Genomic DNA, 13,241 nt, shown 5'->3' on the forward strand with positions numbered 1-13,241 from the left:
GGACGAGTCAGCTCCCCTTTATCTAGTAGCTCTAATAAATAACGTAACATCATCACGAAAATACGCTCAGCGAGACGATAATAATTAGAGAAAGTATAAATTGTGATTTAAGAAAATATTTTTAACAGAGAGCAGATCAAAATAAATTTCAAAAAGGATTGGAAACAACACATTTATATGATTGATTTTATAAGATATTAATTGTTATTGAATAAAATAATTAGAATAAAAAATGGAACTTTGGCATTTGAAGACCACTGTAAATCGGAGCACACGTCGTGTAGTTAATTAAAGATTTTAATAATAGATGACGCAGATTGAAACAAAACAAGAGACAAAGACATCGTAAAGATGTCGTTCGCGGCCGCGAGACGCCCATCTCGCGCCGACATTAATACATCGCTGGGGGTAAGACGTCGCGGCGGTGGTGGCAGTTGCAACACGCGCCACGGCGCTCGACGTCGGTACGCGTCGACCGTGGTATTAATTTCCGATATTGCTCTCGTAAATATTCGCGACTCGCCGCCAACCATCCTCGTCAGATTGAAATACCTCTCTCTTTCCGCAGTCGTTGCCAGCGCGCGTTTCTGCTGGGGGATCATTTTTTATATATTGACCCTCAGGATCGTAGATAGATGGGCTTACGAAGGAACGGCAAGATTGAAAACGGACCTAAGAATATAAATCGAAAAATTTGCTTTGCAGTATATTTAATAAATTATATAGCTTGCTAAATTGATATTATTAAAAGAGAGAGAGAGAGAGAGAGAGAAAATTATTATTTGTTGAAGATTTGCATACCGTTTTTCAAGAAGTTTAAGAATTTTTTAATTTCATGTTTCGTGAGAAAACGTTGAAGCAAATTTATCATCACACTCGTAGATTATTTATTTTTGCGTTTCTCTCGTTTTTGTCTTAGAAATTGTGTTATATTATTTTTCTAGATATTTAACAGTAGGGCTCTAGGAGTTTTTCCTTACGCACGGTCCTACAGATTCTGTTTCAATACTTTAGGGGAGGATTCGGAACAGGAAGGATGTCCTAAAACGCATCTGCGGCAAACCCGCATTTTGTCACGCGAAAAAAATGAAATTTCTCTGATAAAGGATATTCACTGGGAAACATTTGGTGTTATATAAAAAAACATATAAAATTGTAACATGTAATATATCAGAAAGAGAGTTTAATATACTAATTATTAAACTATAATAATAATAGAATATCTCCTTGATTAGTTGTATGATTTATGGAATTTATTTTCTTTGCACATTTACTAAAACAAATTAAAAAAAAGATTAATCGAATCAATTGTTCATTTGCAATTACAAAAGCAAACGAGTAATCTCTTTATTACCCATCATGCGCACACAAGTAAAATATACATAAATATAATATATAAAACGCTTTGTGTATCCTCGTATAATTTAACATACATATCTATACAATATCTCGTATCGTATCCCTGTATAGTAGGTACATACAAGATGCATCTTTTGCAGTTTGACAGAAATAATGCAAGGAGAAAGGTGTGTCTCGCGAGTCGCGTTGCACCAGCTGTGCATGCGATGCAAATGGATGTGCAAGATTCACTGTCACTATATAAATCGGGAAAGAAACTTAATCTATGAACTGGCCAAAAGAAGATGTTATTAATGTGGCTTACCATTTTCTTGTTAAAATATTTAAAATTTAAAAGAATTAGCAAGCAACAATATTACACAGCTATGTTAAATGTTTGTACATCTATTTGATAGTATATTTTGATGCTAATTCATTAAGTAATTGCAATTAAATTTGCTTTCGATGAGAAAATCTTGAATATAGATTGAAAAATATTTATGCCGAAGTATGATTTATTTATTTATTTTTTAATATTACGTGTAGGCCCTTTCACTTATCCGTCAAGTCCAATTAATCTATTTTTATCCTCCACTTCTTTTTATCCTCCAGCAGGAATAATTAAATTAAAAGAAGTCGTAATCTGCAAGTGAGAGGTTGGACCAGTCCGTTATCCTTTTCCTTATCCTTTCCGCAGCCTTGAAACTAGTAACCTGCAGCTACGTTCTCCGTTTCGTGGGTACTTGAGTCAATTGGCAGCTGCAATTATTCTCATTGCGGCAAAATAGCGGATATATTTAGGACAAAGCGATGATTTATGCGGGATGTGAATATCGGATAGCTGGGTTTAGCGTTAAACGCGCGGCGAGAATACGAGTCAAAGGCTGTTTCTCTGCCAAGCGGTTATATTCACGAGGTTTATGGACGGTACTTGGTAATTCGAGCACAAGAGTGTGTACATGACGTTATAATAGACCCTGTATACGGTTCCTACGCATTTATATGTCAAAGAACCGCTAGTAAAGGAATTTAACTACGTATTTAATCGCAGATTTATGCATTTGCCGTACCGACAGGATGTGTTTAAAATTTCGTTGATTATTGACATTTATCAGTCGCGGAAAGTCTTGGCATTTTGGGCGTCGAACGCCGAGCGCCGGTTCCGAGAAATGACGTAGCGCCGTAAACACTTCGGTCGAAAATAGTCTATTTTGATTGTGCGTATCATTCACGCGGTGATAGTCGAACGAGTCGGTTAGCGGCCCGCGTCGCTCCGCTTATCATATTCTTTCTCCGCGTTCGCGACAAGTACGGGAAGAAACCGCGATCGCTCTTTGTGAACAATCAGCAATCGATATCACGTGATCGCTAAATCCTCGCGATTCGCTATCAATGCTCGATTAACCGGCAAGACAGATATCCTGCGTGATTCACACATGAATATTGTACGTAAGATCAAAACACTCGCTGACTTGAAATTACTTCGTCATAGCGACTTCTGATCATTTAAACTGCCAAAAACTTAATGTTCAGTAAAGAATGCTGCTCTGTCGTTGCAAAGATTTAGTTTTCTGTTCATTCTCACGGCCAAGATTGATCCTTGCGAAAGCTTATCACGGAAGTTCATACATAACTAGATTGTTAGTTCAATAATGACCTAAAAAAAAATGTTATTTACGATAAATTTGTTTTATATCATATTTGATTTTAGTAAGATTTTGGTCAGTTTATAATATTTTTTATATTTGCATATAATAAATTAATTCTTATCGAGAATGAATGAAAGTAAAAAAAAGCTGACAACAGAATCCCTTTTGATTTCAGACTGCCGTCGCCCTATAATAAGCAGTCGTCGGGAGTTGGCGGCGCTGGGGGTGGTCCTGGGGGTGGCACGAGTATACCCCTGCCCGCGACCGTCGCTGCCACCAGAAGATGCCCTCCGGACAAAGTCAGACCAGCTCCAGCACCGACGCATCAATCACAACTCGGTAAGTTCCATCAACCCATCTTCCTCGCCCTCTTGCCACAAACTTTTCGAACATTGCCGTGTTTTACAGAAAAACATAAAAGCTTCACTCACATCATAGGGGAACAAAAACTGCGTTTGATACATCGCATAATACGTAATAATGTTATATAATTTTGTATTAAGTTATGAAGTATTTTGAAATTATCTTTTATTACAATTGTATCAGATACTTTGCCCAAGTTATTTTAAGCAAAGATTTTTGTTTCGAAACATTTTCTCGATTGAACAGAATTAATCGTTAATTTAATCAATACCAATAAGTCCGCGGAATAATACGCAAAACGTAGCAACAGTCACGGAACAAAGTAACGTACAATAAAATATTAATGATAAATTATATAAAATTATTTTATTTGAAAATCAATTATACTTTCTGAAATGATTTGTTACATTGTTTGCGCATTTAAATTGCAATGCGCCGGGAATTGCCAGAAAAATGCTCGATTGGTCTGACATCCCGCGTTACTCATCTAAAATTAGTTTTTGTACAATAAATAAATAACGAAAAGTGCTATACATAAAAGTGGAAAATGAACAAGGCAGACGGAAGTAAAAAGCTAAACGTTACAATTTTTAACAATGGTCAACAATTGCGGCAATACGAAATTTATTATTTATTTTGCGGTGCGATCGTGATGGCATTTCCTACGTTTTTCCAAATAAAAATTTATTAGCAACCGAATTCACCACATCGATCTCCCAACGGTTAAATGGCTTTCCCAACTTGCCTCTATTTTTTTCAAGTCGTTTGTAATGTCATTATCGGAATTTTATTGCATCGACTTTCTTCCTCGATCTAACAAAGGTGTTTTAAAAAACTTTTCAACTGTCCATTTTTATATGTCCAAAGAGATACGTCTATAATTATGAACCATCTATATTTTAATTCAGAGAAGTTTGTTTAATTTTTACCGCGTAATTTGAAATGCTATGAGGTTGGACTGATAATTGTGAAAATATATGGAACGACCTTTCTCGCTTTAAACAATTACGCAATTCTTTCTTTGAAGTGGCATTTCTCTCAAGACGCAAAGAACGATAAAAGGGTGTGGTGTACACCCGCGTTAAGGACACCCCATTAGCCATTAGCCCCGTGAATAGCTTTTAGCAACCCTTTGCGCATTTCTGGCTGTCGCTGGAGATCCTGGACCACCATGAAAACTCGTCTCCATGGGGCTCCCCCGTTATTGCGAATATATATGGTGGCTTGTACGATCGTATCTTCTTCACGTGCGTTCTCGTACGCGTTCGTCTCTCATTTATCCCCTCGTATGTGCGAGCGTTTATGTACAAATGATGCACAAGCTTTTCTCTTCTGATATACATACATATACGTATAATTTTTATTTCCCTTCATTCCTTTCTTCTCTTTCCATATCGTATGAATAACTATCGATTAGCAGACAGAGAAATGATTGTAGAGAAATATTATTGCAAATGTTTTATAATACAAGTGACATGTCTGGAAGATAAATTCAACATAGACATCGACTTAGATAGTTTCTTTCGAGATACCCATATTTGCTCTTATCATAATTCTTCCATGTCTATCTTATTTAACTGCACTTAGTCTCTCTTCCGAAATGATGAATAATCTTCTCTTTGTCTACCCTCCCGTTTCTCTCTGACAAACGCGTACGATCGTCCGTCCTCTCTATCGCGTGCGCGTTGCGCATACGTACAGCGATATTACCTACGAAAGGGACGAGGTGGAAGCGGGGAAACCCACTGGGGGTGTTCCCCGTCCCTGCGAAATGGGGTGGCACCCCATAGTTTATACTTTACTCTCAACTCCCGCGTTTCCACGGGCCAGATGTGCTCGGGCATCCGATTTACAGGGACGCTCAACTTGGAGCCTTTTCTCGGGACAATAAAGGCGAAGGAAAAGAAAGTGAAGAAGAGGACCGGTCTCTTCGAAAGAGAACGATAAAATGCACGCGCGAGTCTTTCTCTGCACTCTCGACAGTCGTCGAGTTGGCTCTCTCGTTCAATTGCTTAGCGGGCCGTTGCGAGAGAAAAATGCGATTGCTAACCGGTCCTCGTCGTCTGACGCGATTTCCCTTTTTTCTGCTACGGCAGGAACCTGGTTCCTGCCATTACAACGATCAATGAGAACGTGATAAGTCGTTCATTCCATGTTGTCTCATTCATATTTACAATGCTTCGTCATACTTTTGTTTGAGGAGTTAAAGAAAATAGGACAAATATATAGTATCTTATGTTATATTTACACGTTATGTAATATTTTTACTTATTATTCTTTTTATAAAAGTATATCTCGCCTGAAGAAGTGATATAATATAATAAATAATATATATTGGATTTATGAAAAACAAAATATCGTCATTTAAACTTAGAATAATAGTAATAATAAATAGTAGAGTAGTTTCGAAAATTTATTTAGATTTTATTATCGCTTTTTGAAATTGTACTCTTTCTTCTTTAAATAAGTCTACTGGACAATGAAAAGAATCTTGTGTTCTTCTCTTATCACTTACATGTTTGGGCACCTCTAACGTGTAGCTTTATGAGGGGATGCTGTACTCTCTCTCTTCTTCTCCTTTTCTCTCTCTCTTCGTCTTGCTATTCTCCACATATATCGTGACGATATCAAAGCACGCGTGTCCATGTGTCTGGATACAGAATGGGTTTTCTACGTTCGAAATAGACTTCCACATCGTACACAAACTAGCCAACTGGTTATAATACACGTGCGCGCACACATAAACGAGACGAGGTGTCCTTCTCTCGTCATGGTTTACGATATTATTTTAAGATCTTTTTTTCCCACTCGGCTATCTACCACTCGTCATATCGCCACAGTTAACAGCCTAGACGACAACTTTTTCCAGGCGTCTAGGTCAGTATCTCGATTTTAATCGCTATTTCTCTTTCGATAACACGTATATTTATAAATTCCAAGAAGTACATTCTTGGAATTTTTCTACAAAATTTATGAATTTTCTTGCCAGCAATTTTACTGCTATCATTTTTCATCTATAAGCAATCAGTTACGAATAATTAATAGGATATTAAATTAATTTCTTTCTCACAAATTTTATTCCATTCTGCGCATTCTCTATTCTGTATTATCTGAAACGTTTTAGATGTAGTTATTGTTACACACACGCGCGCGCGCGCGCGGAACACCTCTGGCAATCTATTCATGTGAGTTAATCTCTGTTTGAGTTGATCATTCGTGCGTACACACTTATTATATCATAGTTATTAGACAGAGTAACGTTTGTTTCAATTAGATAGGATTACGCGTCACTTGTCTCTACGCACATATCGATTTTCCCTCTTGACTCTCTCCGCTTCTCTTTGCTTCTCTCTACGTCTCTCTGCTCCGAACTTAACTCAATCTCCATAATCCGCCGTGGAACTTCCTAAAGAGATTTCCGGAATGGTGGAAAGAGTCCCAAACGCTGTATTAAAACGTTTAAAGGATACTAACCGCCGGATGCATCATGAGTGATTAAAATTCCGCATATTAATTTCTGTATCAAAAAGAAATAAAAAATTTAATTTGAAGTATTAGTAAAAGTTATATTTATAAGATCTTATAAAAAGATTTGTAAAACATTTTATGAACTTATGGATAGTATTCTCGATCGTATATAAATGTTTACGATTGTTTATTTCTTATATTAACATTAATATTCCTGGAAATTCATGGTTTGTTGAACTTTGCTCGTAAACGAGATTTAATTCCAAGTGCACGTGCGCGCTGTGAGATCACCTTAAATCCAGTAATCCCACGGGAATCTCCCAAAGAGACAAACAGAAATAAATAAAAAAGGAGGAAGAAAGAGAGAAAGAAAAAAACAAAGAGACCCTTTCGACCATTCGTCAGCTCCGTTATAAACTGTCTTTCGTTCCACGAGTATGCGCGTGTCCAAGAAAAAGAAGGAGACGCTTCCGAGAGACGGAGAAAGCGCGAAAAGATCGGCGTTGAAGAGACGAGGTTGAAAGAGGGTAGCGAAGAGGGAGAACAACGAGAGAAAATTGAAGTCTCAGAGCACACGTAAGACTTGCTGCACCCGGTCTTTAACCCCGAAACATCAAAGCGCTATCTCAGTGATTCTCAACACTAGAAAAAAATTCTTGCTTTTATTTTGAGTCATTTCGGATTGACGCAAAACGTAAAAAGTGAAATTTTTAAGATATGCATGTGATGTTCAAATTTACAAAAATCACCGAAACGTTACAAAAATACTTTTAAAAGCGAAATATTAAGAACTTACGTCATTAATGTTTCATCTGCCCGAATGAAAACATGCATAATTATTTAAAATTTGTTAACTAATTCAAAATAAATATTTAACATTTTCATCTTATAATTTATTTATACCTTGTAACTGTTATTATATGTGTAGTTACAGTTGCTATATAAAAATCTCGCCAATTTGAAATATGACATATTGACAATAATCATTATAAATATTTATTATTATTTTTAAAGATTATAAATTTCTAACACTAATGGCTATATGCCTATGCGTATCCTAGAAACTGTCCTTATTTTTTCCATCATTTACATATTTTTATATTTTGCATGTATATTTTCATTAGTAAATTTTTAGGATGTGAAATCTAGTCAAAGCATATATTTTTGAGCATCACTGAGCATGGACATTCAGGGACTCTTAAATCTTTCTCTTCCTCTCGCCTTCCTTCAGTCTCGCACGAGTTAAAAATACTATCTCATACATTCGGGTACCGGTTCGGTACAGGTTTCGAGAACGAGCCTCCCTCGAAGAATCCGCTACACTCATTTGAAACATGGCTTTGCGAAGGCGATGGTAAGGAAAGACGACGATGACACACAAAAAAAAAAGGAAAACAGTTACATAGTAAAAATGTAACGCGATCGGCCGCATTTTACCGGGAATTAAGTGCATCATCAGCAGCGATCTAAAATTATAAATAACTTTGTGTTATTATTAGTACAAGTGGCGCTTCTTCTTCTTTGCAAGGTCTTCGATCTCTTGCCCCCTTCCTTCTCCGTTTTCTCTTTTGTTTAACCCTCTCAACTTGAAATCGGTTTCGAAAAAGAAGAAATCGCCTTTAGAATGTAAGCCTTTGACAATACAGTTTTTAGCAAGTTAAATCTAGATATTCCGATATTTCGACAGGATCAATCGAGGAAATATCGAAATAATTAAAATTAGTAAAATGTATGATGAAATCAGAGAAGAAAATATTCTAAACGAAACTAACACAGTGTGAATACTGGAATTGTTCTAATTTAATAGAGAATTATATAAAAAATGAGAAATTTATATTTAATTTTCAATCTCAACTAAAGTCCTGTTAAATTTTTAAATGCAACACGAGTTACCGAAAATATGTATAATTGTTTTTACTTTTATAAAATAAATTAAAAATAATAATGAATTAAATTGCAATATAAATAGATGTGCTTGTTATAATGATGTTAATTACTTTTATTTTGCATCGTTAATACCATTGGCGATTTTTCTTGTATCTTATTTCCAGTAACTCACCATTTCCGTCAATATGATAATTGTTAGGGAATGCATATAGAAATTATGGGACAGAGTATATAACACGTCCGGTGCTAAATGCTGATGTTATATACACGTAACAGAAGGCGCTGTAATGCATCGTATGGGGAAACCCCATCAATATGCGAGGTGTACTATATGTACAAAGATATAATGAAGAGATATCACATTGAACATTATTGCATTAATTTGCATGCTGAATGGTGAACTACACGGTTGTTTCGTTACGTCTAGAATAAAACGTATAAAATTACTTATTAATTTTCGATATACCCGACAGATGAATACAACTATTAACGAATTTGTCATCTAGATTGTGGTGCGTTTTTGTGCATTCACATATTTCCACCTTACCTCTCATCGCTGGAACAAAGATAAAACGGGGATAAAATTCGCTTTGTTTCGGGTCTGGAAAATCTGCTCTTTGTATGCTGGCTACATGATGTTTTCTTCCACTCCCTTGGCGATTTTCAGCCGTCACCGCCAGCTTTCTCTCGATCTTTCGCAACACCACGCTTGCAACCCTTTCAAGCTCTCGGGCTCTCCAGACTTGCATCTCTCAACTCCGCTGCACTTAAACTTACCTCTTACAATCTCCAACTCGACACAACTTTGAATTGATTTCTCTCGTAAATTTGTTATCTTTTGATTTACGATTTTCCAATTGTTTAATTTATTCATAATTTTTAGTTTGTTACATACAGTTTATTTATAAATGTCTTATTGCGAGAGAAAATCTCGAAATTTTATTCCATTTCACTGCTAACATGCTTAATGTTTTATTTTTAAATTTATAATGCTAAAAGTCCAGTTTCATAATTTCGTAATAATTAATCCGTTATAACTGTAATTTAATCGTATAATAATTCCATACAGGCTACCAAATGAAATTGATTCCAGCTTGTATCGCGACCAAAATATTAATGCAGGAAACATGAACTATCAAAAGCGAAATATCGATATTTCCAGAGAATGTGGAAATATTGTAAGCTTCCGCGATACATTTCCCATGAGAAACACAAATATGCACCGATATGCACCCCTCGGGATATGCAGCTCGCGATGCGGATTTTTATTAATCGCACGTCGCTCCCTCCTCTCCCCCCGCTACAACAACGTGGGTGAAAGGAAACACTCATGGGGTTGGAATACCTTTGAGCCTGATCCCTGATATTTTTTGTCTTCCTCTCCATTTGTTTTACATCTCCCTTTCGCGTATTCTGTCTTTTGCACTCTTGCACCCTCTTCTTCATACAAGCATGCAAATGTGTATGCAGCATATTTTCTTCCGGACATTTTCCCTCGTGCTGTATGTTACACATTTTCCCTTATGTATTCCCATTGATACTTTTTTCTCTCCGTCACATGGATACTGCACATTGCACATGTTTCCTCTAACGTATTCCTTTCCTCTCTTTGCCTCCCTCTCTCCTCCCCTCTTTTCATTTCTTGTTTCTGGTCGGACTTTTTTTTATGCGGGTAGATACTTCTTGTACCTATCTCTTTTCTCTCTCTCTCTCTCTCTCTCTCTCTCTCGTAACGTCGCGGTTTTTCCAACGACGACACAACGCCCCACCGCGCATTTCCATTATCGAATTCTCGACAGTTCGTCGTCTGCCGTCGCCCGTGTTATTCGTTACGACTGTTGCATTCGCATATGATCCGTGACCACGAGTACGACCAACTGCGTCAGCTTGAAAATTCGAGAAACCGCGTAAGTTATTCAAGATTAATTTCAGAAAAATGCAATCTCTACTGTATAATATAACAGCGGAAAAAGAATCAATTATTAGCCAAACGCATTTTTTTAATTATTATATTATTATATAAACTTTTTATAAAATTATTTCTTGTAAGTTTTATACTGTATTTTCTAATTTAATAACAGATCTAATTACTTCCCACATTAAGAATTTACTTATGCAGAAGATGAAGAAAATTATAAACAATTTTCTGGAAACAGTAGAGAATTTTTTAGCAGCTAGTTTAATGTAAATTGCAATGTGCGAACAACAAAAGAACAAAGCGAGCGAGTAATTATTCTCTTTTATATAAATCGCTGTTTTCGAAATATACAGGTACCTGCATATACACATGCATTTACATACATACTTATTATACGCTTATAATGCAATACTTTCGCGTATGAAACCTAAACAAAAACAGACATACGGTAATTTTAAAGGAAGCGCAATTAGAATCAATATCCCAATAGTTCTTATTAAAAAAAAGTTATAATTTTGTTTACTATCCTAAAATCTTTGATATAAATCTGATCGATTATGTTGCTTCAAATTTATTAATTTTAAAGAAATTGTATTATTTAATTTTAGTAGCTTTTTCATTTATTTTCTTCATTATTTTTCCATATTACTACGTTTAAGTTCTTATTCAGGTCTTGCGCATATTTCATAACGTTCTCACATTTTTTACTTTGAATCGTAATACATATATGTTCATGCCCCTTTTCCTGTTAAAAAATCTATGCCATTCAACGCGTCGGGTATTTCTTTTCGCGTGCAATGAGTGAAAGTACACCCCCACGATGAGTTGCAATAATATAATATTTGTTCATTTTTATCTGCAAAGTTGCATCCCTCTCGAATATTCTGAAAAAGATACGACACGTGTACGTGACAGAGAACTCAGGAGGAGGGTCGTTCTGAAAAGAGAACGAGGGTCCTGCAATCGGCAGGCAGGCAGGCAGGCAGGCATAGGAAGAGAGAGGCAAGCAGGCAGGACAAATAAGGGAATCTAGAAAAAGGGGGAGATTGCAATTTGCGCTGTGAAGCTCGCTGCGAAACGAGACAGCCGACTGACGCGACGGGGTGTTGGTTCGTTCCAAGCGGAGAAAAAAATGACGTCGATTGCGCGCCATTCTGCTGACGAGCACCTCTTTGTGAGAAAGAAACGCTCCTTACCACGTTTGTTTTGCACGGATGCACATTTGCAAAATATCGTGAAAAATCATATTAGAAATATCTGACGTTTCCGAGACTTCTCCATTTTCGTATCTGCAGGCTCCTTTTCATCTATTTTCTTGTAGAAAATCTGTTTAAAAGATTTAAAAACGCGCCTCTTCTTGACATATAATATAATAGGACGTTATGTGTAAATGTTCTTGTCTAAATTATCGTAGAATTATTAATTACTCTTTACAAATCATATTATATGTATATATTACAATTGGACCTATGACATGTAAAATCCCAATCTCGTAATATGCTACAACGCAAATCGAACGATCAAATGCCATCGACTTTGAATCGAATTTAAAGGCTCTCCAAATTTCTTGAAAATTTCTTTGCGCTCGTCAATGCCCGGCCATTCGGAGCATCTTCATCGCAATTGATCAAAGGTAAAATTGCCGGCGTAAAAGTGCTTTCAAGCTCTGCTCGATCGATCTCTTTCGCCAACTCCTAATCCTTTCCATCTGTTTCCCCCTCGGGACTCTCGATCTTTGCTCTCGCTCCTATCGATCTCCCAACTTTTATTCGATGGCTTCGCAAAGTGTCTTTCATCGAAAGTTTGCAACGATAAAAAGCGAGACTGAAATAAGACGGACTTTTCTCTTTCTCTTCTCTTTTGTTTCCTGTTTTTCTGTTAAGGGACACGGTTGTGCGGGACATTTATTTGCTATTTCATGATTTACCAGACTTGCTTATGATTACAGTGACTCTTTCTTTCACTTACTAGAATGGAGATTCAAAGAATAGTTTTGCAAAGAAAGTAGTTGGAACTTTTAGCATTATTATTTTAGGAGAAATGCATAAGGATGATAAGCTGAAAATCTTGTAAAACAAAATGTTTTATTAATTTAGAGAAATTTCCAGAGAGCAATATGAAGAATTTTACAAGTGCGATTTTACTTGTTACAAGACAAAAGGCCTGTACAATTGTTTTTAGGAGTGACCACTGGCGTCACGCTAGGCATCGATTTGAAAGATGGAGCAACATCCTTTGCTCAAGAGGGCTCTTATTTATCTGTTCCGCGGGTACCGACAGCTGTTACCGACATTAACTCCGTCTTGTTTCATCCCACGCATCTCTACACTATTGTCGTCGCGATTACCCCTCCCGATCGTTGGCCATTATCGAACGAGACCTTCTAGTCGAAATCCTGAGAGGCGCACATGTTTATTTAATTCTTAAGGGGAAATCGATATAAACTCCAATCGCAGAATACTTGGAATATAGAAATATGTAATTCTATATAATTAAATTACAAATATATAAATAAATATTATATATAAAATGCACTGCGTATCGTATAAAATGGAAGATTATTTACGCTCAAATTAAACGAAAGAATCTAATCTTGATTATATAATGACATTAGTTAT

The 13,241-nt window shown here is 36.4% G+C and overlaps 1 protein-coding gene across 2 annotated transcripts in view; it reads left to right on the forward strand.

Moving 5' to 3' along the window:
• The window catches only part of LOC105562833 (protein sickie-like), a 109,585-nt gene that overhangs the window by 83,618 nt on the left and 12,726 nt on the right, over window positions 1-13,241 (forward strand). For both annotated transcript variants that reach the window (XM_012013934.1, XM_012013935.1), the window contains one exon: window positions 3,163-3,326. In XM_012013934.1, coding sequence (XP_011869324.1) covers window positions 3,163-3,326 — 164 coding nt within the window. The remainder of the gene's footprint in view (window positions 1-3,162; window positions 3,327-13,241) is intronic.

The sequence above is a fragment of the Vollenhovia emeryi genome, unplaced genomic scaffold (genome assembly GCF_000949405.1).
Source record: "Vollenhovia emeryi isolate VEMERY1.0 unplaced genomic scaffold, V.emery_V1.0 DF939183.1, whole genome shotgun sequence".
Classification (NCBI taxonomy): domain Eukaryota; kingdom Metazoa; phylum Arthropoda; class Insecta; order Hymenoptera; family Formicidae; genus Vollenhovia; species Vollenhovia emeryi.